This window comes from Porites lutea, chromosome 10, assembly GCF_958299795.1.
Source record: "Porites lutea chromosome 10, jaPorLute2.1, whole genome shotgun sequence".
Lineage (NCBI taxonomy): Eukaryota > Metazoa > Cnidaria > Anthozoa > Scleractinia > Poritidae > Porites > Porites lutea.
The window spans coordinates 495,805-523,295 of record NC_133210.1 but is presented as its reverse complement, the minus strand read 5'-3'; the positions used below and the strand labels follow the sequence as shown (position 1 = coordinate 523,295).

General features: G+C 37.5%; 1 protein-coding gene across 2 annotated transcripts; it reads right to left on the bottom strand.

Moving 5' to 3' along the window:
• Positions 1 to 395: 395 nt before the first annotated feature.
• On the bottom strand, positions 396 to 26,338 carry LOC140950517 (A disintegrin and metalloproteinase with thrombospondin motifs 6-like). Of its 2 annotated transcripts, none has more exons than XM_073399757.1 (28): positions 26,265 to 26,338; positions 24,273 to 24,346; positions 24,145 to 24,179; positions 23,951 to 24,023; positions 23,142 to 23,461; positions 22,465 to 22,618; positions 21,870 to 22,042; positions 20,723 to 20,806; positions 20,319 to 20,440; positions 18,069 to 18,082; positions 13,510 to 13,615; positions 12,602 to 12,730; positions 11,885 to 12,038; positions 10,907 to 11,002; positions 10,160 to 10,299; positions 9,831 to 9,897; positions 9,397 to 9,478; positions 7,945 to 8,066; positions 7,235 to 7,358; positions 6,374 to 6,463; positions 5,592 to 5,752; positions 5,145 to 5,277; positions 4,178 to 4,307; positions 3,115 to 3,325; positions 2,668 to 2,824; positions 1,835 to 2,016; positions 781 to 927; positions 396 to 564 (listed from the first exon to the last, which is right to left on the bottom strand). In XM_073399757.1, exons 2-28 carry the CDS (start codon positions 24,328 to 24,330, stop codon positions 556 to 558), a joined length of 3,273 nt encoding a protein of 1,090 aa, XP_073255858.1. In that variant the 5' UTR covers positions 24,331 to 24,346; positions 26,265 to 26,338; the 3' UTR covers positions 396 to 555. The 2 variants fall into 2 exon arrangements, with proteins under 2 accessions (XP_073255858.1, XP_073255857.1); XM_073399756.1 differs by lacking the exon at positions 26,265 to 26,338 and adding an exon at positions 24,874 to 24,961.
• Between the last annotated feature and the right edge of the window lie 1,153 nt (positions 26,339 to 27,491).

Genomic DNA, 27,491 nt, shown 5'->3' with positions numbered 1-27,491 from the left:
TGGTTCATAAATTTAAAGCGGTACGAAATGTGTTTATGCGCATGTTAATTATAGCTTAAAAGCAAAAAAGGAAGCATTTTAATTCCAAAAGTGAAAACCTGGTGTCTTCGTCGTTTTTCGGCCGCCATATTGGTGTCCCATGTCGGTACAGGTCAGCCTGCCGTCCCCACACAAAGCTCTATAGACTTGCGTGAAATTTTTCGGTAAATGAATGAAAAAAATGGTCTTCTGTAACATTTTCATTTCCTTGGGTTCTTTCGTTCAACGGTATGCGCATGTTAATTAGCGAAAACACGCTATATCTTCTCGTATTTTTAGCGAAGATACTGTGTCGTTTACAATGAGCAGTTAGAGATCTTCCGAGAAGATGAATAAAGTACAGTGAGTCAAAACAATTATTCTTGCTACGTAAGGTTTATAACATACGCTTTATTACGGTACATGCTTGCACTGAGGATTTCATAAGCTAAACTACAAGGTATGAACAAGAGAGCGCCACCAAGTTTATGCGTTTTTTTTCAGACGACACTCCGTAGTTCCTTCATAAGCTTCGACTTAAGGATTCTGGCGAGAATAAGAAAAAAACGCAAATTAGGCCTTTTGTTATTGAGTAAGTTACAAATATTTATCAATAACGTAGAATAGGAGCATGAGTACTTGATATTTGTCTTTCCTTCCGTCCTTACCTTCTCAGTTAGGAACGGACCCTCCCTACCAAATGAATAAAAGATATTTAGCTACAAGTTAGATGCCTTCTATTGCAATGTGTGTAGTATTCACCTTATTATCATCAACAAACGCGTAGACAAAATTAGCGGTTGAGCCGCCCACGCCTTTCCAGCAGTTCGGTGAGGTACCGTATTCACTGTAAGTCTTGTCTCCTTCATCTCCTGACCAACACTCGCCGTAGAACTGGATTCCGAATACCTAACAATATCAAGCAGTGACAGGTGAATAAAATTAAGCCCTTTTCCTACGTCAATTACCTTTAATAACGACCCCCAACAATTAGTCTTCACCGAGGCATAAGATTTTCTTTTTGTCCCAAGCGTAGTAAGCTGTGGTCACGATTACAGGGGCGGATCTAGGGGGAGAGGTGCAGGGGGTGGGCACCCCCTCCCCCCTGAGATGACCTGCGGCTTACTAATACAACTGGTATTCTGTATGAAAATTTGTTTTCGTCACCAGTCAGTTACGCTGTACCTTAGTGGTGCCCACACCCCCTCCTAAGAAAAATCCTGAATCCGCCCCCGGATTAACTGATGCTTAGGAGAATTACCAGTTTGAAACCTCCATCAGACGTTCCGACCTTAATAATTTGCAGTTAGTGGAGTATATTAATGTTCATGAAGTCACAAAGTCATGGACAAAGAGTGCACCAATAGGTATGTCACTGTTGATGTGCAGACACATTTCTCTTTTATTTACCTTAAAACTCCCCTTTTGTCTAAGGTCATCGACGATAGCTTATTGCATCGTGAGTATAGGAGATTTCATCGCAATAAGAGACGCAAAACATTACTATTTTATCAAAAGATATATTGCTTCAAAAGTAAGCCCAAAACGTTTCTAGATTAGTACGTCCAACCTTGTCTAAAAGGGGTCCAAAGTAACCCCTCCCTACTACTAATGTCTCATTTCAAACGAGCCTTAAATAACTCTAGTTATAAAAAAAATGATCATTATTTTAGCTCATTTCAATGATCATTTAGCGGTGATCTAGCAACTATACATAAAGAAAGAAAGAATAAAGTTCTTCGCCTTTTCCGCAAATCACCTTATCCGGGCCCCTTGGAACCGATCCTCAGTTTAGGAAACCAACTAGGTAATTCACCTTGTATGTAGAGTTCTTTAGCACCACTTTGTGTGCGCAGTCCTCAACAGTTTTTTCCATTTTCCTCCAGTCTATTTTCTTACGTAAATTTGCCACCAACTCGGGCAAGGCACGGAAGTGTGAACTGTCCCTGTAGCAGCCCAGGGCGACGAAATGTTTCCCATCGGAGCCTACTATCGAGTCTATAAGATAAATTAGGTTTATTAGAATTGTCTTGTCCAGTTTCCATAGCTATTTCTGGCTGCCTTCCTACTCCTGGGTTGAATAGATCATTAGGAAAACTGAAAAACTTACAGACCCACACGGCAACAATTTAAGGGATCAATGCTTCGATTAAGAAAAAGGGGAGGGTAGCAGAATTTTTTACTAAATATGTTCCATTGTTTTCAATTACGACGTCAGATGCCATCGATTGTGTAGTGTAGATATTGTGTTGGGCGCAAGTAGGAGACCTAATGCCTCCTTAAGCAATTGAACGAGAAGTAACGAGACTCGATGGCTTTATTCTTCCTGTTTACTCTTCTTTACTGTGGCTTCTTCTACTTCTTCTGTCTTTTAAGTTCTAACTAACAAGCCAATCACCAGCGAATGAAATAGTCAAATTGAAGACATGTTTGGGTCAGCTGACCGTGAGAATTTTCCATTGTATATACTGTGCCAATTGTAGCTGAACTTGCAGGGGATAGCTTCACTGTTGTCAGTAACAAGTACCAAAGAGGTGTTATCAGTTAAATAGAGACTTCCTCATCAAGGCAACAGTACGCCTTTATACCTTTTTTACCTTAAATCGGTGCAATGTAAAACCGGAAATGAAATCTGTTGTGAACACTTACGGGGACAGAGAACGTCTGTATTGCATTCCTCAATTGTGTTTGGCTTGACTGCGTGCTCACATTGGATATCGGACACAGATACCAGCATTCCATTGGCATTTAGCTTCATACATTTCAAACTGCGAGTCCTGGTACCTCCTTCACATGACCGAGAGCACTGAGATCAAGGTAAAACGCAGAATAAAAATGAAAGCAAGTGTACCATACATATAACTACACAGAAAGCACAAGGAGGGCTGAGTCTTGTAGCTCAAAAAGTCGATTCTTCGATCTTTGGGCGGCTATCGCGGGGCAGTTAACAGTTGATCTTGCTCTACATTGGGTTGACCCTTATCCAGGCAAAGGATTGTTGATGTGAAAGACATCTCATAAAATATCAAGTTCCAATTAATCTCACGCGCGCAGCTGGGCAATTTTGTTCAGACTGGCAAATTGCCGTACACCTACCTCACTCCAAGACATATGTTTCCACTCAGCCGGGCAAGGCACTTTATTGCATTCTTGTTGTAGAATTCCTGTTGGTTTTTCCTCAACGCACAATGAATCTTTGACCGTTTCATGGAGATTCTGAGTAACCTTTCGCCTACAAACAATCTTTCTCAGCTGAATTCCTCTACCACATGTCTTTGAACAGGGTCTCCAGCCAGATTTGTACCACCTTCGTGGTTTTGATATAATCAACACAAAAAACAAACAGTTACTATGGTGGTTACTATGGAAAACCGAGATAATAATGATATGGAATAACTATGTTCGTTGTACTCTTTGTATTGCTGTATACTGACAATGCAATAGACCATTTCTGAGTGACCTTAAGCCTCTGTTTCAAAGCGAGGCTAAGTGATATGAAATGATTATTAATTCTCAGGCAAATGAAACTCTTTGACAGGAAACACTTTGCACTTTGCCTCGTTTTGAAAGGGAGGGTTTTTGGAACTCGGAAATGGCCAATTAAAGGCAACAAAATAGGTAGTAAGAATGTTTTGAGGACAAAATTAACTCAAGTGTTGATAGTAAATAACACTTGATTGTGTTGTCAGGGTTTGGAAAAAAATGCGTCACTGATGCGACCAACACAGCCGCAAGTGTGGCTTGAACATTCCGCTGCGATGCCTCCCCAAAACTGACTTTTAACTATTGCATCCAGAAATAACCCTGTTGGACCAGTGTGAGTACTATATACCAGCCGAAACATTACTAGAAATGGTACACGTGCACTTTGTATACAGTAAGTGGCCAGGACCGGGCACACATCATGTCCAATAAGTTATACATTTTTTTCTTGTGGGTGACGCGTACGTTCACATGATTTTCAAAAAACGTTTTCAAACATAAATAATTCAAGATTGAGAATCAGTCATGAGGAAAGTTTGAGAACGGGCCACATCCTCAGTCCGCAAGAGTGACTCACGAAGGATGAGTTAAAGAGGTTCCTAGAATAGACTGAGGCTTTAGTGGCCACGACCGCTAACAGTTTTGATTTGCTAATTAAGGAAATGCCCATACTTACTCAGCTGCACAAGGTTGTGTATTGCAGGCTCTTGTCTTCAGCGGTTTAGTTTTTGTCTTCAGGCACATTTTGTCGTTTACGTAACTTTCGTCGTCTTTGCGCACACACTCCACCAGTCTCTGCTGGTAACCTGCAACATGTCGCCGAAGAAGGCCATTATTAAAATCACTTTTAAGGTGGCTTGAACCTATTTACATGCGTGTTGGTTATGTTTTTGAATCGCGTTTTTCAGCAGGAATGATCTAACGATATCTATGATTTTTGGCATCCTTAACAAAAATGGTGGAACTTTAAGGAAATATTGTTAATTTTCTTTTAGGTATAAAAACGTTTGAGATATTGGCATAAATTTAAAACCGCATTTTTAGGAAAAAATGTAAATAACTTCAAAATCCTACGACAGATTTTCCCTTACTTCAGCAGATAGGCCTCAGAGCTCTCTAGTTTTATATCTACAAGTTCGAAGTCAATCGTGACCATACAACTCGCTCCACAATATCTTGGTCAATTTAACCTTAAAATGCTACGCTAACACATTTGTGAAAGTTGACGCACAAATAGAGAAAAGATTACCGACGGACTACCTCCAGCTAACTGAAAGGATATTCCTACCCAAAGTTTAATTGCAAGAAACTGAGTATTCAAAAACCTACGGCGCATACACTTAGCACTACAAGAAGAACAACTTTATGCTGAATACGGGCTGAGATTAAAGAACTTCTGTTCATCAAACTTACTTTGTTTGTCCCTATTTTAAATCGTTTAAATCGTTCCTTCTTGAAAACGCGATTCAAAAACTTAACTAATACGCATATAAATAGGTTCGGACCACGTTCCTCGCTTTATAAATCGACTTTTGGCAATTTTTTTTCTAGCAGTAAGTTATGATAATTTGGCATTTCCTTGCTTCCCTCAGCATGAACATGTGATAATTCTCCAGGGAAGTACAACTATTTTATTATCGTACCTCCAGCGCAGTCTTCAGAACAGTCTCCCCAGTCTTCCACCTTCCATTTGACCTGGTCAGGAGATACTATACTTTTCTGCGGTGACATGAAGTGAAAGTCTACTCCAGGGTTACTGCCACCGATATGAACAAACTACATTAGAAAGGAGCAAAAAAAAGGTTCCCTGTAAGGTCGTAACACGCATAATGTTTTTGTAGCTCTTTTAAGACCAAATAACACTTTAAAGTGTTATTTGACAGAAACCACGCTTAATGAATATTAATATCAATAACCTGAAAAAATGTGTCTTGAAAGAACGAAGTGAGCGCATTGGATACAGTAATCTACCTGTCAAAAGCATGTTTTCACAGGCTTCCGAGCACTTGCGATATGTGACCATTAAAACGTAGCCTCTAATACAATCCAGAGTCTCCTTTAACTAAAGGAAAGACAAGGCTTGCACTCACCATGAGTTTTAGAACTTTTTTGGTGGGTCCAGGAATTTCCACCTTATCTTTCCACACGTAGTACTCGTGATCGTAAGCCACTTGTGTTCCCGCGGCTTTCACTGTAGTACTCCATGTATATCCCACCTTGTATACCCATCGATCGCTGTAGTCTTCAACTCCTAGAAAAATGCAATACATCTATAAACTTCAATAAAGTGATGAGGTTTTGTAAAGATTTCAAGATGTCGAGCAATCGTTTTGTTTGAAAATGTTTACCTCCCTTTTCGCGAGAATTCTTTTGCTTGGTCTCCGCCGATTAGTGGGCGAACAAACTCTTTTGCTGGCCCAGAGCGAACAGCGTCGCCACAAGAGGCGAAGCCGACAGCAGTGAACACGTCGCTTACCTGTGACTCGTTCCTTATATTTTTTTTGTGTCTAAAGATAGATTTTTTCAACAGTAGTTTACAGCTGAACAAAAGTAAAAACAAGAGTGGAAAACATCGTTCATGAAGTTGTTTCGATTTGTGTTGATATTGCTTCAAACATCTTTGTTAAAAAAAGTTCCATTTTACATGAACCTTACACTAAAGCATTCGGTTGAATTGATATTTGGATAGCGAGTCTTCGTCATGATAGTTTTTAATAGCGATAACAGTGTTTTAGATAATTTTGTTATTTCATATTTTTTATTTCGCTGTAAAGTAGGTTAGTCTAAGGTTAATGGACAAGTGAAGAGTCGTCATGTACATATATTGTCCAAAAAACCGTTATTACACTCACTAGTCAGTCAGAATACTTACCTAACATGTTTCTAGTATTATGCCTCATCTGGGCAAAAACATTTGTTGAACCGATTGGGACGGTGACAATTTTATCTGGATCGTTTGGTCCTTAGAAATAAAAATCAGCCAAATGATCATTAATAATACAATTTACGGGGCACAGTGGAACCCCGTTAATACGACCACCGTTGGGCCATAAAATCCTGGTCGTAATATGTACTTTCTTTTGAAAACTTTCTGTTTTGCATTCCGCCCAATTAATTATCAACTTAACTCCCCCGAGAACATTTTTTAAGTGTATAAGCGACTGCGCGGCATTGAAGAAAAATTAACAACCATCAAGATAGAGCGGAATAAGTTACCATTTTTTTTTTACTCTGTCGCAGTCTCGGAGTCCACAGTGTTTAAAAGTATACAGAGAGCAGTTTACAGTGTACGGAATAAACCTGTATGTGAGTTCAAAAACTGGTGCGTGACTACTCTTCTAAAAGGATACGTCATATACAATTCAGTCAAAAAAAACCTGTCAGTGGGTTCAAAAACTTCTGCGTAAGTACTCTCTTATCAGAAAATGTCATATAATAATTATTATCCAATTCACTTTTAAAGATAAAATACTTCCCTTTCGGCCTCCGTTTTCAACGTGGTAAGGTACCTTAGTTACTTCCTCTCCTCTCGGGTGCACATCAGAAAGGTTTGAATGATCTCAGCCCTATTCAGGCAGACTAATGAAAAGTGTTGCAATTCTATTCGGCATGTGACAGTTATAACAAGACGTTTTGCATAGTAACATTTTATAGCGTCTCATTCCAGAGAGAAGATAAAACAAACCGTATATTTTCTCAGTAACCAGGTAACTAATGCTCTACCAATTCTTACCCCATCTGAACCAGTTCTTAGTGTAGTTAGAGCTGACATAGGTACAAGTAGAACTGTCTCCTCCACAAACTGCACAACGGTCATATTTGACTCCTGAATCTAGCTTATGATCACAGCCAACAGGCTAAATTGAAAGAAAATTATGTAAAGTATTCATAATGCTTGTAGAAATAAATCTGGAATCGATTTATAAAGTGACCATGGTTTGGTTTTGAGAAAGTATTTTCGATTCGACACGCGACTTTGGTTGCCTCAATAAATAAATAAAAATAAATAAGGAAGAAAGAGACCCCCATTTGCGACGAGTGCTCGCTTACGGAAGGTTCAACTTAACTTAGTCCTCTCTAATACGCTTAACATATCTGGAATGAAGTGTACACATCTTACATTATAAGACACGTATATTTAACATTTCCTTACTAACAACATAACCAATAATATTAGAATAAACTAATAAATGAATTGAAAATATTCTGAGAAAGCTTTTAGAAAATACACTTAATTGACTGCCCTTTAAAATACTAGTTTTGTTCACTACCAATTCCTGGTTTTCAGTTCTCTTGTTTTAATTCTGCAGGTACAATATGACATCATAGTGAAAAGAATATTTCCGATGAGTTTGATATATAACTTGCTTCCTAAAAAAGCGGAGGTTTCTGCCAAAGTGTACTATCGATTTGTAATGACCTGACTAAAGGATGAATACTAACCTTGCAAATCCCTTCGATGCAGACATCGTGGACTTTTGAGTTGCTGCCACAAGCTGTACCGTCCTTAACTCTGCCCCATATTCTGACTTTACTTCCACGTCGACACGACAATATGCATGGATCTAAGGAGGAAAATTTACACCGAATTCTCTAAATTTAAAGGCTCCCTTCACAGCTTGTCACTGCTTTATTACTAATAACAAAACCTCATACTCGCACCAAAGCCGCGCGTACAGTGATACAAACCTAGAGTTAGCACAAATTAAAGTAGTATAGTAAGGACGTTTTAGGCCTTTAGGATGTGTTTTATTCGGATATTTTCATAGTCTTATGAGCCTATCTCATGAATAAAATGCGGAAGAATCTCATACTATACTGCAAAAAGCATATATATTATGTGTGTGAATAAGTCGACACGACAAAAACATAATCTATTTTTTCAGTACTCCACGTTTTACTCTTTGTAACTCAATCTCAGAGTTTATTTGACTACTTTGCCGTTTTGGGGTCGGGATATCCTTAGCCTCATCTTTTGTCATTAGTTTAATGGATAGACCGTACACAACTTTCCCTACATTATCCTACTGCACAATGTACAGTCGACTCTCGCCTTGCGGAAACCTCGCTATTACGGACACCCCGCTAATGCGGACAAGAGCCAGCCCCCCTCCCCGGCGAAACGCATAAAGAAATGACTGAAACAAACTCCCACTATTACGGAAATGTGGACACTTTCCTGCCCCCCCAAGCGCGATATTTCACTTGTTTTTTCTCTCGCTATAGCGGACACTTATGAGTACTTCGTCAAAAACCCTGACTCGCATAATATAAAGAATAAAGCGATATTACAATAAAGGAAAAATGACACTAAGTACTATCGAGCGCTTCTTTGTAAAAAGGTAAAAAAATGACTGCTGAACAGTATTTTAGGGAGAAAAGAGATTGCCATTAGAGCTTACAAACATTTTGCGTTACTTTAACACTCTACTGCAAAAGTCGTTAGACAGGTTTCTGTTATGAGTATACTGTGCAGCATTTCTGCGATAAAAGAGCTGCCAAGAACAATAAAAACATGATTATATTTGGCAGCAAGTTAACATTTTAGCCATTCACGTTACTGGAGGTGTTTTCGTTTAGTTTTTTAAGCCCTTTCTTATGTATCCCTTGTCATTGCAGGAGCTTGGAAGTGATTATACAGCATATTTAGATCTTTTTACAATCTTATTATCTTTAATCTTTTATGGTCCATAGTTAAAAGAGGTAAAGAATTGTCGAAACTACAAAGGAATGCTCGTTGTCTCGCTATTAAGGGTGTCCGCAATAACGGGAGTCGACTGTATAATAGAACGACACCAATAATTTTGTTTCGTGTTAGAGGTGGAAAAATAAGTTAAAAATAACCGCAACGCAGTTGTTATTCTCAAAGAATGAGAAAAAGCCCGTGTACTTTACCAGCCCCCCACTGCACGGCAGTCGTCGGTTGAAGAGCTCGGCATTGAAGAAGGCGATAGTCGGTGGATCCTGGAGGGCACGGCTGGGAAAAACATGAGATTTGTTTCACTAACCACAGGAAGAATGTTAAACAGGAAGTAAATCAATGAATAGAAGGTACTTGTGGTTGAAGTAAATTGTAAGTTTTCAGATTTATTCTACGACTCATCAAATTAATCACTTGTATCTTTCGGCTCTTTCCTGTTAATTCAGGGTGAGCTGGGATCCACGTTAATTGGAGGAGAGGGCCGAGGGCGAATCCATCGGTACCATGATGAATAAACTCATTTTCAGTTATCATCATCGCTAAGGTCCCACGTACAACCCGTATCAAAGTGTATGAAGAAACACTTGAATTATGTCGTGTTGCTTTTAATCAAACATAATAATTTTACCTGAGTATTGCACATTGTCCACATTCCCTTGGCTGATCCTTCGCATTTTTCCCCTCCATTCTGTGGGCTGTGTGACAAGATCAAGCACAGCAGTAATGTTAACTATTAAAATAAACATTGGAATGCTGCAAATGGTTTATGTTTCTGATGATCAGAATGACCATCGTTTATGCTCTCTGGCGTAAAACTCAGAAATATATTAAATGAGATTTCCAAGATGTTTTTGTCGCCATTTGGTTAAGTCGTTTTTACTGGAGGAATTGTGCTCTTGCGCTTTTTGAGGGTCCGTACCCCTATAACAAAAATAAAAATCGGAAAATGTTCCTTACACTGGGTTGGAACACGTTCTTGTTTTCCATCGTACACCACCGCCACATGACCGTGTGCACGAGTGAGTATCCTGCCAATCACTCCATCCTCCATCAATCATCGGAGACCCATCATCCACACATTCGCCTTTGATGCACCACTAAAATTACTCAACGTTGTCAGTAAAACCTGCGCTCAGACAGAAAGTGGATGGGTTGATTTTGAAAGAAATACTATTTCGTTATTCTAAAATTGCCGAATTTTGGAAAGGTCACTAATCTCCAAAAAAGAACTACTGAATGGGTAAGGGTTGTGTTAAGGGATAATGGCCAAATCTTTGGGTAAGGAATACAAAGGCAATCTTCTACACAGTTTAAACAGCGAGGTTTACAGGTCAACAGAAAGTGAACGTAAAGCGCTTAAAGTCGAGCTGACAAATTTAATTGAAAGCACGACATGATTTTAACAGACTTGATGAATTTTCCACAAATTAAGTAAATTCTCTAGATTCATTAACCCATGTCACTAAAAAGGCGTGATTTTTTGAGACAAATTCAGAGCTTTTGAAAGCACACGTTTATTGTGCGCCTTTTATTGCTTTCTTTCTGCGGTCATTTTACCTTCTCCCAGTTATTTTAACTTACAAAGAGGTCTCACTCTACCTACCCTGGCAAAAACATGGCGGCTGAATTCTTATCATACTATACCACACTACTTTCATTGTGTCAAAAAGTGGCTTTATTGGCGTTCATGAATATGTCACTCACATGTCGATCTCCACAGCGTGTACCGTCAACAGGAGGTGCTTGGAAACTTACACATGTGTAGCCGTCTTTGGTGCAGTATAAGGCTCCACAGTCTGCCTAAGAAACGAATATAACCCAGCGATAAACTCGTATAGTTGGTTATAAACGTATTGACTGAGCCGGAATGAGGTGTGGATGTGGGGGTGGTAACTCCCTCAAAATCCCAACTATATTGCATAGCCTTACGTGTCGACACGTTTTGCTCCACCTGTGTTCACACTATATTGCATAGCTTTTCATGCCGACACGTTTTGCTCCACTTGTGTTCACACTATATTGCATAGCTTTTCAAGCCGACACGTTTTGCTCCACCTGTGTTCACACTATATTGCATAGCTTTTCATGCCGACACGTTTTGCTCCACTTGTGTTCACACTATATTGCATAGCTTTTCATGCCGACAAGTTTTGTTCCACCTGTGTTCACACTATATTGCATAGCTTTTCATGCCGACAAGTTTTGTTCCACCTGTGTTCACACTATATTGCATAGCTTTTCATGCCGACACGTTTTGCTCCACTTGTGTTCACACTATATTGCATAGCTTTTCATGCCGACACGTTTTGCTCCACTTGTGTTCACACTATATTGCATAGTTTTTCAAGCCGACACGTTTTGCTCCACCTGTGTTCACACTATATTGCATAGCTTTTCATGCCGACACGTTTTGCTCCACTTGTGTTCACACTATATTGCATAAACGTGAATAGGATCTCTATCCGTTTAGGTTTTCGTGTCGGCACAAGAGCTATCTCGCGGGATCCAGCGGCATAGTATGAACATAGCCTAAATACTTTCTTTGAAGTTGGATTGGTTTTAGTAGATTGGAACAAGCAATGATACAATGCAATTGGTACGGTCTTACTACACTCAAATATATCGTTTGTAATTTCCACTTGTACTGTATACATAAGATAAAAGAACTAAGTATGGCCATACTATTCTCTGTGGACACTGGTAGTGATCTGCACCATATTGTAGCTGGCATTGCAGACTTCCATTCATTATCTGCCCTGGTAATTTGTTATGAAATATGCTTGGCTCGTGCATGAAGTCACTTGGGTTATCATCCAAACACGACGACCCAGATCCCCTGGAAAAATAACATTGGACAAAATTTGACATTTTAAATATATATATTTTCTTTTAGTGAATACCCTGTGTAACTGGGTGGAAAGCAAAATTCTCCTTTGGTGCGACATTTGCAAAACAGGAATAATGATTTTGGAATAATGTTGAAGCCCGGCTCGTTTTGACTAACAACGGAGTTTTCCTAGGTTTTGAAGACATTAGAAGTACGTATTCAGACTTTGCAAAGACTTTTCACGGTTGTTCACGTTTCAGCCATAACAAATTTTCGTTCATATAGCAGAGTAATTTATACTAAATTGAATCGAGAAAATTCTGCGCTCTCCCCTTCTTCGCCTCTCAATCTTCCTAACATCTTCCTACGCCCCACTCCACATTAAGGGAGCTTTCCTAGTGAGAAAGGTGAAGTCCTTTCTGAATTTTATTCACCCGCACTTCCTCCTCTTTCTTCTCTATTCCATCAACATCCTCAAAGCTTACTTGTCTTGCCGCACCTAAATGAGATTCTTCCGCTGATAGGACCTAAAACTTCCCTACTATACTACTCAGAGTAACGACAATACTAACGTGAGAAATTCCTGAATACGGTCACGGCTGCATGTTGACCATTTGAAAGCGTTTTCTCCGTCACTAACAGCACTAGCCATGATATACTCTCCATTATTACACTGACCACCATCATGTCCAACTCCAAACCTACATACAGAAGTTACACAATATTAGTCACCCAAATCACTTTTTACTACCAAGTAGCAGAGTTCACACTCATGACTACAACCTCAGGATAAGGACGACTAGTAGTACCAAGGCATGTAACAACAGGGACATGTGCCGTGCGAAGCGTTCTGGCTCATTTATTGGCTTCAATCAAGCGTACAGTATGTAAGTGCTAGTGTGTAGAGGTATATGATGTATAGTATTGTTAAATAGCGTAAATTTTTGAAGCTTGTATTTTATCCCTGTAATTCAATATTTTTAACTGCAATGGTGATTAATAAACTGTTTATTATTATTATTATTATTCGATTTTTGATAGATTTTAGATTTTTGATAGTTTTTTTTTCTTACTAATGCTTAATTTTCTTTTTCCCACTTTTAAATTATTCACAATTGTAAATAGTTTTTCTATCGTGGACATATTTAGTTTTTAATTTGTAAACAATATTATTATTTTTATTATTATTAATATTATTATTTTTATTAATGTTATTATTATTATTATATTAACCTACATTTGAGAAAAGTTTATTATTTTGTCCACATCAGAACACAGCAACAATAAAAATTATAATGTTTTCCGCTGTACTCCTGACTCCTGTTCAAGCATGCGGTAGCGGAGGTTTATTTTTACCTCAATGAAATACTGGAATGCTGCCATTGAATCTCTAAAAGCTTCAAAACAGCGCCGTCATTTGATATTGATTTTTTTAAGGCAATGAAAGTGTTTTCAAAATAAGTTTGCCATGTTAACTCACGTGTGTGCTACTTCGTGTGCTATGATGATTGCAGACGCGAGTCCTATGTCATTGTTAACAGTCCTGCCGAACTGTGTTGCACATGTAGAACCCAATGCTGCCAAACCTGAAGAAAAAATTGACTAGTTTTTAACCAAATTGAAATTTTTTTCTTCATTATTTATCCAAGGTGGGTCCGATTTTCAGGACTTGCAGGTACTGCACAAACTATTGGACTAACAAAAACAGTATCCCGGGAGGGCCAACTTAACAACGCTTGTAGTGGAGAGAGGAGGTGGGGGGCGCTTCGCCCTCGAGTAGCCTTTGATAGATTGTGCTAGCATCCATCTTGCCATGATTCTATATAACGAGCATAATTCTAATTTTCATCTATTTTCTGAGAAAAGCACTGCTATTTGCTCTTTTGGCTAGTTTTGCTGATTGAGTATTTGCTGATTATGGAACCATTTTTTGGGCCCAATCAATGTTATGGGCAAATTTGAATAACAAAACATTTTTTTGTTCTGCCTATTGTTACATTCATGGGGCTTTGATCCTACCGGAACAGACCCAAACCTCTTTCCACAGGAGTCAAGCATGTGCATAAGTAACTCGGAAACCCAAGACGGCGTTTTCGTTCTTCGTTTTCACTCTTAAAGTTTCTAGATGTAAATCGGGTAAATGTGTTTACCGTGTACTTTTTTTTTGCATAGTTATTGAGGTGTTTTTACCAAATTTAATGTAATTTAATTTAGCATAATTTCTGAATTTTTTGCGAAAATGAGTATAAACTTGCACAATCAATGTCATAATTATAGAAATATACGAGCACTACTAGTAGCATATTATGCTACTTTTGTGAGTACAATCTATTAAAGCGGCCTACCCCGAGTTCCCCTTACCCTTTTTTATTATATGGAGGAGAGTGTTTTACTGGGAACTAAACCACTCGTAGATTTCATACGCCACTTCATCCGGGACCCGAGTGGCGTATTTTCCGTATGTCACCTTTGTGAGTGTCGTATCGTTCAATGACGTCACGATTCCCGCCTTTTGCTTTTGTTGAATTGGTTTCTCCATATAATAAAAAGAACATTACACGTTGGCTCGAAGATATGAATTTTATGTTCTCGTGGCAAAAACAATATCTCACTCGTTCGCTTCGCTCACTCGTGAGATATTGTTCTTGCCACTCGAACATAAAATTCATATCTTCTCGCCACCGTGTAATATCCTCTATATACACCACTTTTTCAATAAAAGGCCGTGCCTCTTTTCTTACTCTCCATTGAAAAAAAAATATTCTCCCCACATACCTAATAACAGTAAGACTTCTTCTCATTGTAAGTAGCGTCAATCATTATAATAACCAGAGCAAATCAAAAATAAATTCGGCTCACGAATTAGCCGAGCGTAACCCGGGACCGACTACCGAAACAAAAAAAAAGTGTACCCGCTGTCTGCCAGGGAATTTCATCATTACTGCGCTTTTCACAGACATACGAACTCTAAAGTTCAAAGTCACCTTCACAATTGCGTTTTTCGCTGCCGTCAATCATAATTACGTTATACGATCACAAGTAACGAACCTTGAAACACAGAAACACAATCACAAATCACAAACCATGACCTTTGAACCCGTTAAAGTAAAGTTTTGTTTCCTAAGAGGTCCGTTAAGATGATTGACGGCAGCGAAAAACGCAATCGTCAGTTGGCTTTTGAACTTCAGAGTTCGCATGTTTATGAAAAGCGCAGTAAATGTCTCTTTAGGCCCCATTGAAAATATTTCACCAAGCGGGTTCAATAAACGTTTAAACATATAAGAAAGTAGACTGCTGGATATTTACTACTCACGAAATTTTCCTAAAAAAACGTAAATAGTGAATTTCGCGTTTCGTGACCAAAGTGTACTATGTCAAGTGGTTCTAAATACCGGGTATGTCTCTTAAAGGACATGTGAGAAAGACACAAATAATCATAATATCTGTTCATTTTATTTCATTCATTTTCTTGAATCGGGAATTCGATAAAAGGTTTTAATCCCGTAAATAAGATAGAGTTATATACGCACGCACGTAAAAATTACGCGACAGTGGAAATCCACCCTAAATCACACACCTCTCCAATGTAATCTGCCTGTCCGGTATCCCATTTAGCTTACTACACACGTGCATTTTTATACCTACTTGCAATAACATTGTTTTAAAAAATGAAATTACTAGAAGAAAACTTTTAAAAACGGGAAAATTCACAGGAAGCTAATAAACCATTATTAGAGTGCTTTTATTTACAGTATAAAATGCAACTTTCATGCAAAAAAATTAACTACAAGTAAGTTAAACCAATTTTTTTTTACCATAATTGTTCTTGTTCGCAGAGTTGCTCTTCAAATCTGTTTACATTAAAGCATCTTATTGTGAATTTTCATTTTGTCAAAGTTTTAAGCGTCCACTGTGGATTAAATGCCGGACCTGCATTTTGGTCTTGAGAGATAGCGAAAATTGTTTCGTTTGCAGGAGTGGACCTGAACGAGAGGCACCGTCAGACGATCTCATTGTGCGACAATTAATACCAGAAATTAACCCGGAGGATAACGAAACAAGGATTCAAGATGCAAATACAACACTGAGTAGACTCTGTGCTTCTTTTACTTCCAAAATTTCGCTTCTCTTGTCCAACTGTAAAGCAGGGTATTTGCGTTGTACCTTTGCTATTCATGTTGGCCGATATAGAACAATTGACGGATATATATCACTTGAGGAAACTTCGCCCGACTTTCCAACAGCTCGCTTAACGCAACACCGTGAATTCCAGGAGGTGTTTTTACAATGTATCCAGCGAATGCTCAAGAACTGGTCTGGTCTACCGCTGAATCCGCGTGAATTCGGGGAAAATTCTATAACGTATTTTCCCTTAATAAAATAACTGAAGTTGTTGCTCTCGTTTTCCACCTTACGCATTCATACTTGTAGTTTCGTCTACAGCTTGGTCGCTATCTCGTCAGAATAGCACATCTCGGTAATGCAATAATGTATTCTAAGACAGTAAATATGAGCAAATTGTTTACAACATCTCGTTAGTAGAAGTTTGTTGCGAGTAGATTCTGGATCCATACAAATAACGCATAAGTCTTTTGACCAGGCCAACTCTGAAATTTCCTCGTCAATTAAAACTAAATCGGGAACTGGCACGGTTTTTCGATGCTCATTGCATGATACACATTTAGATTGTAAGTATTCTGGCCTCACACAATTATGATGAAATGATGTCCCACAACAATCTCTTTTATACGCACGGCGTCCTTCGAGACTTGCAAGGAAAGGTAGGTCTAAGCATGCATAACAGCGTTCTTGTTCCATTGCACTCAGTGACTTTCAATAGACACAGAACTGAATGTTGTTAGAGGTTGTTTTTTTATACTTATACGCCTCTCACTGTGTCGTCAGTGATGTCAAGTGCTTTTACAACTACGCTCCTAAGTGTTCCTTGTTGCCTTAAGACGCTTAGTAATCATGCAAACTTATTCTTTTGTTTTTTTTTCATTAAGCTTAAGTCCTTAAAACCGAGGCAAATTTAATCTTTTGTCTGCAACTAACAAAAGTCTTGCCTGTGCAATATCCACAAGACAGCTGCGTGCGAAATAGCACAACACTCTTTCAGTGTGCGTAAAACAGCTGCACTGTTTACTCAGTGATGATTTTCAGTCAGTGACGATCAACTTCAATAAAGCAAATCTAAGTGTCTTTTTATACAGCTATATCTCGGTTTTTTAGTAACAAAACCGGGTTTATTCAAGTTACCTTTTATCGACTAGTTATCAGTTGCGATTCATTTCGTTGACCACGTAAGCCATTTAACTTTTGTCATCCTCTGCTGTTGTAATCTAGTGTGCTTAGCGAGTCCAATACTCAAATTGCACGCCGCTAAGTGTGCTAAACCGAACGCTCGCTTACCGTGTAACATATAGCACACTGCAGGAAACAAAGCTTTGGTGTGCTAAGCTTACCTAGTAAACAAATTAAACTTGTCGAATGCAAAAAAGTTGGCCTGATTTATTTTCCAAGAATTTGTTTTGCGGGCCTAATCTACTGTGATCAAGAGTATTATGGCTCAATTGAATGTGATCGAAGGTGATTAATATTTTTTGGATGTACACTAGTGATATAAGGCTATCACTCGATGTAAGATGTTTCACTCTAAAAACACTTTTAATAGCCTTTCCCTCAAAAGTCACATGAATGTACCCTTAACTCTTTAAACCCTAACATCAAAATTAAAATTCTCATTTGTTATCCCTATACGTTTTCAATAGAAGTAGTGAGGAGAATTTGTTGAAGTATCAATTAGATTCATCTTGTGTGATCACGTCCGTAATTCTCATGACCGCTCTGTTTTATAAAGTAGTGATATTACAAGGAGAAATTTGACACTGATCACTCTTAGGGCTTAAAGGGTTAAGTTAACTGATTTGTGGATTACAAGTTCATTGTTTGATTTAAATTATAAATTTGGTAGTGGGAGCTTCGCTTTTAGCCCTGGCTAAATCTATATATTAAACCAAAGAAATAAAATTACTTTACCTCCAAGGCTATTCCTGTGAGAAAAGGAAAGGGAAATCAAAATTAGTAGTAGTTTTGGAGGTTATTTACGCCATCTTTGCACGAGCAATATTAACAAACTAATAATTTGACAGGAATGTGGAGAAAAGTATAACAAAAATTCAGCATTTTTGTTATAATTATTTGTTTGTTAATATTCAGTCACACCTTTCTGGCTAACTCTCTATATCAAGTTCAGCGCTTTTCCATCTTGCATTTCACGTTTGATAATGGTCTTGAAATAAGAATCGAAATATTAGGTTTGTTTATTTTTTGCCAATTCTTGCTTGTACTTATATTTTAAGTTTAGCATGATGTTTTTCGCAGTTGTTTTGTATAAAACTTCTATTAAGTCACAAAAAGTTTATACTCAAACTCTACCTGTTCTATTAGGATTGAAAATAGCCAAACAAAACCTCTTCATTACACTAGAGGTTTCATTACACTAGAGGTGTGCGTCAAGGCTGCATTTTAAGTCCTATTCTCTTTCATTTATACGTTAATGATCTGGCTTTTTCATTCAACAATATTTTATCTGATCCGTTTGTGCTACCAAAGGCCACCAAACTCAATTCTCTTCTTTATGCTGACCACCTTATTACATTATCACGATCGAAATTAGGATTGCAAAATTGCCTTAACAAATTATCTTCATATTGCAACTCCTGGATGCTTAAAATCAACCACAAGAAAACCAAGATAATGGTTTTCCAAAAAGTCAAAAACAAGAGTCATGATGTTTTTCACATAGCCTTGAATGAAATGATAGACATTATACAAGACTATACTTAAGTAGGGACTCGCATCTCATCTTCCAGAAATTTTACACTTTCACTTGAACATCCTCGACAAAAAGCCCTTCATCCCTCTTTTTAGTCTAAGACGGAACAATGCACTGAAACCTTCCCTTGCAAGTAAAATTTTTGACACAATCATCTCACTGATTTTAATCTACAATAGTGAAGTTTTGGGTGCCTTTGTGAAATCAGATTTTAAGTCATGGGATAGCTCCGGAATCGAAAAAACTCATTTACACTTTTGTAAACGATATTTAGAAGTCCATAACAAGTCATCCAATGTTGCATGCAGGTCTGAACTTGGCAGATTCCCTTTTATCATTGATATAAATAAAAATATACTTTTAAAATTGCCTAAACTATCTCCAGGAAGAAGATGAAAATTGTATAGTTAAACAATCTTTAAAAATATCTGTTGACCTTCATCATAATGGTCAAAATAGTTTTTACTCCAGTCTTAAGAAGATGACTGACTACTATGATTCTAAGGCTTTAATTGTTACTTACTAAATGAATGTAAAATTAAGCAATATTAGATCTTATGCATAAGAAATATATCTCTTACTACAATCATACCCTTCAACATTCCCAAAAACGAAACTTTTATTACAAAATCAAAACGATTTAGCCCCCCTGCCTACCTAGATCTAACAATGAAGAAAGAACCCTTCTAGGAAAACATTAGTGAAACCGAGAATAAGCAGTCACAAACTTAGGATTGAGGCAGGTAGATACGATATTACATCACGTGATGAAAAGTTATGAAGTCTCTGCAACTGTAACAGAATTGAAGGTGAAACTCACTTTGTATTAGATTGTCCAAGTTTCTCTTCGATAAGAAGTAATACTTTGTTATAGTAATGAGGCAAATAAAGCTTATTGTTGATGTAGTTATGGAAAAAGTGCAATTCGAGTTTCGACAAGATTACGTCTCTATTGTTTGCTATTAGGACATCCACGGTCGCTATTGCATCCTAAAAAAGTAACAACGATCACTAGCTTTAAGATGAACAGCAGGGTGAAAAGTTATTCATTTTCTTTTGTCTAGAATAAACAAATTCAAACGCGATTTCTTGCATCGGCAAAATTTTTCACTTGTTTGCCCCCTTACAACCACGTGACATTAATATTATCCCATCAGTCCTTCAGCGCGTGCAAAGATGGCGGGCAAGGAGAATAAGGTTTGTTGTGATAGAAAATCGATCGTATTTGAAGTCCCCTCGTTCTCGGATAACTGAGACAGCTACTGAGTGTCCTGATATTACCTAGGCTTTATCTTCTAATTTTTACCACAGTTCTATGCAGGGACTAGCCTTTTTGTGTATACAGAAGTGGCTGGCACGAAATACGTTGGATAAATTCTTGAACTTTCTTCACGACTCTAGAGATTTGGTATTTATTTCTTGAATTAGGTGCAGATTCGGTCACTACTTACCCGGTTAATAGAACGACAAGATCAGCATGAGCAGGACCTTTCTCTGATAGTGACATGTTCAAGCCCCAATCCGTAAGCTTATCTAGCCGATCTCGATTTTTAGCAGACGAATCATAACCAAGCTAAAGAGGAAAAAATGAATGAGTCAATCAGTTAACCACAGGGGCGGATCTAGGGGGAGGGTACAGGGGGTGCGCACCCTCCCCTGAGATGACCTACGGTTTTCTAATACAACTGGTATTCTGCAGAAAAAAAAAACTATGTGGTTTATTAGTGTTGAAGTAGAGCAAGAGACGAGTGCACCCCCTCCTAAAAAAAATCCTGGATCCGCCCCTGAACCAAAGACCCGCTATAATAGCTATAACAAAAATTCACTTTTAATATTGTCAATTTTATACACTCACCCCATCCTTCTTGATATAAATTTTCACTACGACAAATGCTAGCTTCTTTTCCCCAATACTTTCGTCATGAAACATGTTGTTGACCTAAAAGCAAAAAAATGATGATTTACGTTCATTGAATACTTTTTTATGCTTAAGAAAACATCAAATTCCAAAATTAAGAACAGAACGAACTTTATCAGCGATTTAATTTATACGAGATTCGAACTTTGCCTTCCTTAAATCTTTTGCTCTGAGTTTAGATTTTATTGTTTCTCTTAGGTCTTCGCAACAGCAAAAGAGCAATCTTTCGGTAACCGTGTTGCGATATCTTTATGCCTGTTACAAACGTTCTCTAATAGTCCTCAATTTTTTCCACAGTGAATGACAGTAACTTGTTCAGCAATGACTGGACATTTATTTGGCATTCTTAGCATAGTAAAAACTGATTAAGAGTGTTAAGAACCAAAAACGAAAGAGAGATGTTTGAAACAGGATGAGTCTGTTGGGAACCACCAAAAAATGGAACATCAATTTAAAAGGGATAATATTCTCTATACTACTACTACTACTCATAATAATAATAATAATAATAATAATAATAATAATACTAATAATAATAATAATAACAAAAATAATAAAAATGGAAACTTTATTTGGGTTTTTGAATGTACAATTGTAAATCTCGCTACGTATAGGCAAATGCTGCTTGAGATTGGATTATTCAAAAAAAACAAAACTAAACAAAAGCAAAAAAAAGAAAAGAAAAGAAAAGATATCAAAATTGCATTAAGTCTGGGCTATCCCAATTCCTATTTCTCCAACAAAAGATGTAATATGTTGCTCTAATGGCTATATTTATCATTTTCTTGATTATATAATAATAATAATAATAATAATAATAACAATAATAATAATGATAATAATTATAATAATAATAATCTTTAAACAGGGTGCGTTCTCACAAAAGTGGTTTTCAGAACGGCCCTTTACAAAATGAATAAATAAAAGGAAAATAAATAAACAGATATTTTGAAAAAATTGTAAGATAAAAGGATAAAAATTGCTACATTACTATATTAAGGATTGTTATGTAAAAAGGTAAAAAAAATTCTCTGTTTTATATTCATTTTTAATCAATAAATAACAATTCTTTGGCTTTCCCTACCAAGTGAGCTAACATAAGTATATGCATGTCCAGATCTTTCTCTCCATGGTTCTTAACAAGCAAGTCATCTGCCACCATAGCAACTTCCAAATGTTTGTGTGATGTCGAGCGTTTGTTACGTGATTGTTTACTTCTGATAGATTTAGAACTTCTTTTGATCCTCTTCTCAAGGTCTAAAAGAAAAATAATCACAACGAAAACAAATTAAAATGCGATAACAAAGAAAAGTTTGCAATCCCGTTTATTTTTACCATTAACCAATGCAAAGTATCTTAAACGTAATGCTATTATGTTGATGATTTACGAAAGTGATTCTAAAGAGTTTAAGTCCTTTCTATGGGAAAAAACGCTGGAACAAGGTTGGAGCTAGAGAAGCTGACGTTTGGAATGCTGGTGCTCACTCTAAAAAAGGGCTATTGCTAGAAACGCCGCCTTCTCGATTTTACTGCCGGACCAACACAAAACAACCGTTTTTTTAGAAAGGGGACGGATGTGTGGTGTCTTAAGAATGTTTCCCCTAAGAGGGAATGACCATATTGCATTACTTCTGAGAATAAAGTAAGCCTGTTGCTTTACACGACATCAGATTATTTACCTTTGACATCACATTGCTGTCCAATGATATCTTGTAGTGATCTTTTATAAATCAGATGAGGTTGGGCTCCACTGGCTCTATCAAAATCTTTTGCCATGTGACTGGGTAATGGATGGATAAAAAACGCCTGATTCATGATATTAATCATACCACTCTGAAGAGAGAAATTACAACACTAGTGTCAAGTGATTTGTAAGCCAAAAAAGGGACAGAGGATAAGACACTAAAAAAGAAAACCTTCTCAAGCTCAGTTTATTACATTATAAACAGCAAAATGAAAAATAAATGAATGAATAAGTAAGTAAACGGAACGAAATTATTTAAGAATGATTTATAAGTGATTAATGGAAGCAGGTTGTGTATGAATTTACTATTAAACATCAGGATATTAGGTAAGAGGGAGCCGACTTAGACAAGAATGCATCTGTGTACTGCTGCATAACCCTTGGTGTAACGGTGTTTCATGATGATCTGTTTGCTCAGTGGGTTGGGTATTGTGTAGTTTCATTATGTAAATCCACGTGTATTCACTTTTAGCAATAATAAAGAGTGAAGAATTAAGTTGTGTGCTGCGTTTTTTACAAAGGGAATTGAAAGGAAGGCCCTTATTAATGTAGTTGCAACCAAATTAACTTATTTCGCTGTTTTATACTCGAGAATATTTGCGATATTCATACCAATCCATTTAAGTTGTTAATGGCAACCGCAGAACCCGGATGTGACACCACGTGACCCCTGTAAAACGTAGTCTTTGGTGGAGTTGAGTATGATATACTGCCGTTTTCATGAGTGGTCTCCACAATGGATCCTGGTGACAGAATGTTCTTTGCTTTGGTGACGTTTAAATGAAGTGACGAACCGAATGCATTCACGCTGTAAAACCAGAACTGTTGTTGGCCTGTGGATCGTTTTCTACGACTTCGTCTGTGAAGCGCATGCGTGATAAATTGACCTGCCTCATCAGCTTGGAAAGGTGAAATGACTTCGTACTCCGGCACTGAAATTATACGATAACAATAACAACACAGAGGAACAAACTGAACAAACAAATAGTACTTTTACAAAAAAAGAGATAGGTATTTGCAGGAGCCTGGTATTTGCTCTTACCAGTGCTGCTATTTTTTGTTGGTTTCCGTGTTATTACTAAAGTAAAAGGACAACAGCTGTGAATTTTGAAACCTACAGGAAACTGCTAAACGATAGAAAACAATATCTGGTGCAGTCCCCTAACATAAAGGACCAGTATTCGCTTTGTTTGCTTCATTCTAAGATTACAGTCTTGTTTGTTGTATTTTGCTATTCCCAAGCAAGATAAGAGCCAACCACCACTAATAAGGAGTAGAATGCGGCCATGTTCTGCACAAACTGTGCAACACCTTTACAATAAAATACATTTCTTATCAGAAAAAAAGCCGCAACTTAAACCCTATCTTTAGTTTAATTTTGCACATTGGGGCTTGAGAGATGGACCAGGAATACCGCTGACCTTCATCGTGCGAGTTTACTCCAAAATATTTTCTTATTTCCCGCTTGGTCATCCGATGATGTAGAGCAGTCTCCTAAGCAAGAACAAAGACACCTAGGGTCAATTGTTTCATCTTATATCGCCGCGCACATCATCCCTTTTTAGTATTTCTTTGACTGAAAATTGGATCCTCTCAAAAGAGTATGAAAACTCACCTTCTTGATTGTGCCATCGGAAAGCGCAAGTAGCCCTAATAAGGCAGAACAAACAAAGCTCCCTTTTTAATGATACTAACTTCATTGCGGCAGTTTAAGCAAGCTTCGTTCTACCCAAAATTACCCACCTGCTGTTACGAAGCTAAGGACAAGACCAAACAGACACAGTGAAGTGGAGGGAAACATACTTTCATTCTAGAAGCTGAAATCAAAGGATAACAAATTGAGGTTAAAACTCCTATGTTTTCCTTAATACCAAGAAATTTGGTGAAATCTCTCCATATATTCAAGGAAGTGTTCCTCGCGCTTCAATTATTCGAAGAATGTTCCTAAACATCAAACTTTAGTGGTACATGCAAAAGCACTATCGACTTCATTCGGACGGATACTAAGACGTTGGACAGAAACTAACAAAAACAGGTACAATTGACTTTTTTTGATAAAGTGATTATCATTCAGATTTGAAAGCAACTACTAGAAATCGACATAAAAACACTTCTAATTGTTGGGTTGTTAAGGCGCCAAAGCGTTGCTAATGGCTCTACAGTATGCTCGATTTTACACTTGCTTCCATCACTGACAGGTGATAGTTGGTAAAGGATGATTCCGTGAAGACCAAAAATTTGCATTCATATTTTCCCTCTAAACTTTGCATACAGAGTAACCAAATTTTCCGTTATTACTTGTCCCACAACTTGCTGTCCTAACATAGGAATTTTCAAATGTTACCTTAGTAAATGTAGCAAATATGCACGTTAACCAATGGACAATGACGGTTCAGTACAATCAGCGCAGTAAAACCTTTCTACATTTTGTTTAGAGTGGCCAGGTAGATATTATTTATGTTTGACAACCGGAAAAGGGTATCAGACAGGTCTAACAGGACGTGAGGCTTTTTTGTACACAGACGTGAAATATTTGTCAATTTTCAAGTACTAAATCAATCTTCGTCAATGCAAAGAAAATACTGAAACTAAAATCCTTTCCGTTTTACCTTACTTCTCACACTGGGCCTTCAGATGCCTCTTCCAACGGAATAAGCTTTTATATGACCGATCCTGTTTTTTATGATTTTTCGATTTCTGCCCTTATCGTTGTTTGGGTTTAGACTGAATTTCACACAGCACATGTCAGTTATTTGTTGACAATAACTAACCCAATAAATCGAAACAATATTTTATTTGAAGTATATCTACTGGAAGACATTTTTTTTTTCACAGAAATTACAAAGCCCACCCAACTTAATTTGGCGACCTTTACTGACTATATTTGTCTGTCAAGATGAGCAAAATATTTCGATTACTTTATTCAACTTATTTTCACATGGGTGTAATATATATAAAAAAATAGAAGAGAAAAATAGACGTGGACTGAAGGTTAAAAGGGTTTAATCTTTTTCTGGGATTTAAAAATTACAGACATTATCGCATTCAGTATTGATCTGGGTTGGCCAAACTCTAGACATATAGATTCGTTCTTTGCGACAGTTGATGATCGAACAATTTCTTTATTAGCTAAACTCGGGTAATCGTAACAGAAAAAGAGTCAATAAGTACGGCAAGACGTTTGTTTGATCTTGACGCTTTAAAGGTGTTTCATCTTTCAGCGGAAGCTTCGGTGTGGATATATTGTACACTTTACGTGTAAAAGATCTTTTCTACAAACATATCATTTTTAGCTCCTTTCGTACTCTGAGAAGTTACTTCTGCCGGTCAAACTTATCATGTTTTTATTTTATGGACGGACCCTTTGGGATATTAAGCAACTAAGAACCAGTTCATGAATTTCTATATTGTCTACGCAAGAACGAAACACAACAGAAAAGTAACAGGAAAAAAAAGTTAAAAAATAACTCATTTCTCCTTTTTGAACTGATTCATTGTGTGGAAAGTTTGTAGACGTTGTGAACTTGATAACATAAGACTATGTAATACACTTAGATTTCAGATAAGGGAACATTGAACTTTGAATAGATATGAAAAGCAAGCTATTTTTATGTGATAATGACAATCGCTAGTCTTATCAAAGCTTTTTCTTGGAAAAAGGGCACTTTAGTACTAAGTAGAAATTACGTTTTGTTGCATAAATTTGTTTATAGTGTTATTAAATCCTTTACTTACCTCGGTGCATACATAGAATTAAAACAGAAATAAAGAGCAGATGGAGACAGACAACGGGTTAACATGCAGTATTTGTATTTTTGCAGAATATTATTTGGGTATCTTGATTGACGGTAAATCTACGGTATTTACAAGCCGGGGCAGCTGTTAATATACAATGACTTGACAAGAATTATAAGGGGATTCACAAACCAGGATATGACTAGTAAAACAACCCAAAACCTTGAAGCTTTCTTAGGAAAAATGTGATAGCAGTTCAAAGTACTCAGCCTTTTTTTAGTATCTATCAAACAAATCAGCTACGAGGGGGAACATAAATGTCCGTTCCAACCAAACTGAAATAGCAGTTTTCGCGTCTTGGATATTTTTTAACAATGCAGTTCGGGCCATGACCATGATTTTGGAATCAAGGGATTATGCCATGCCTACATAATTATCGCTTGGAATCTGACACGAGTGCCAGGTAACTTGGCAAATAGGGACTCGCGAGTCATTCGAGTGTAGTTGATATGAAAACATTTTACATTTCCATCCCTAGCACCTTAAAAGCCTACGATGCAGCTTATTTATTTCTGTGAAAGGTTTGAACCCAGGAGTCATTTCAAAAGTAGGTTGAGTTTGATCGTCCGGGGGAACGTAGTCCTGAATCATGCTGTAGTTGTTGACAGTGACTGACGTTTCGACAACCTGTGCGGTAGTCTTCTTCAGAGTCAAAGTGAGTTGTAGCAAGTCAGTTGATGGTAGTTTACTCTGGTTATCGACCTGATTGGCCAATTACGTCGCGATGTTATTGGTGTCGTCTGTCAGTGCAGACGACCAATTAGGTCAATAACCAGAGTATAATACCATCAGCTGACGTGAAACAACTCACTTTGAGTCTGAAGATGACTACCGAACAGGTTGTCGAAACGTCAGTCACTGTTAGGTAAAAACCTGTATATCATTACAATTGCAGTTGGAGTAATAAGGCAGCTCTGTCTCCAAAGTGGATTTGGATGTTGACCTATCTTATTTGCCCAAGTGTACATATTTTTTTATAAGATTTTAGAAAATAAGTACCTGTTTCAAATTTTAGGCTAAGCAAGTTCTTGTATAGAGGGGGCTGAACGGGAAAATTTTAGCCTAACAGGTTCTTAAAAACCACGACGTTCTTGCTCGCGGGTTTTTACTGTATAGCCAATTTTTTAGTCTGTTCGATAGCCAATCAGAGCAGGGTTTTCCCTCATC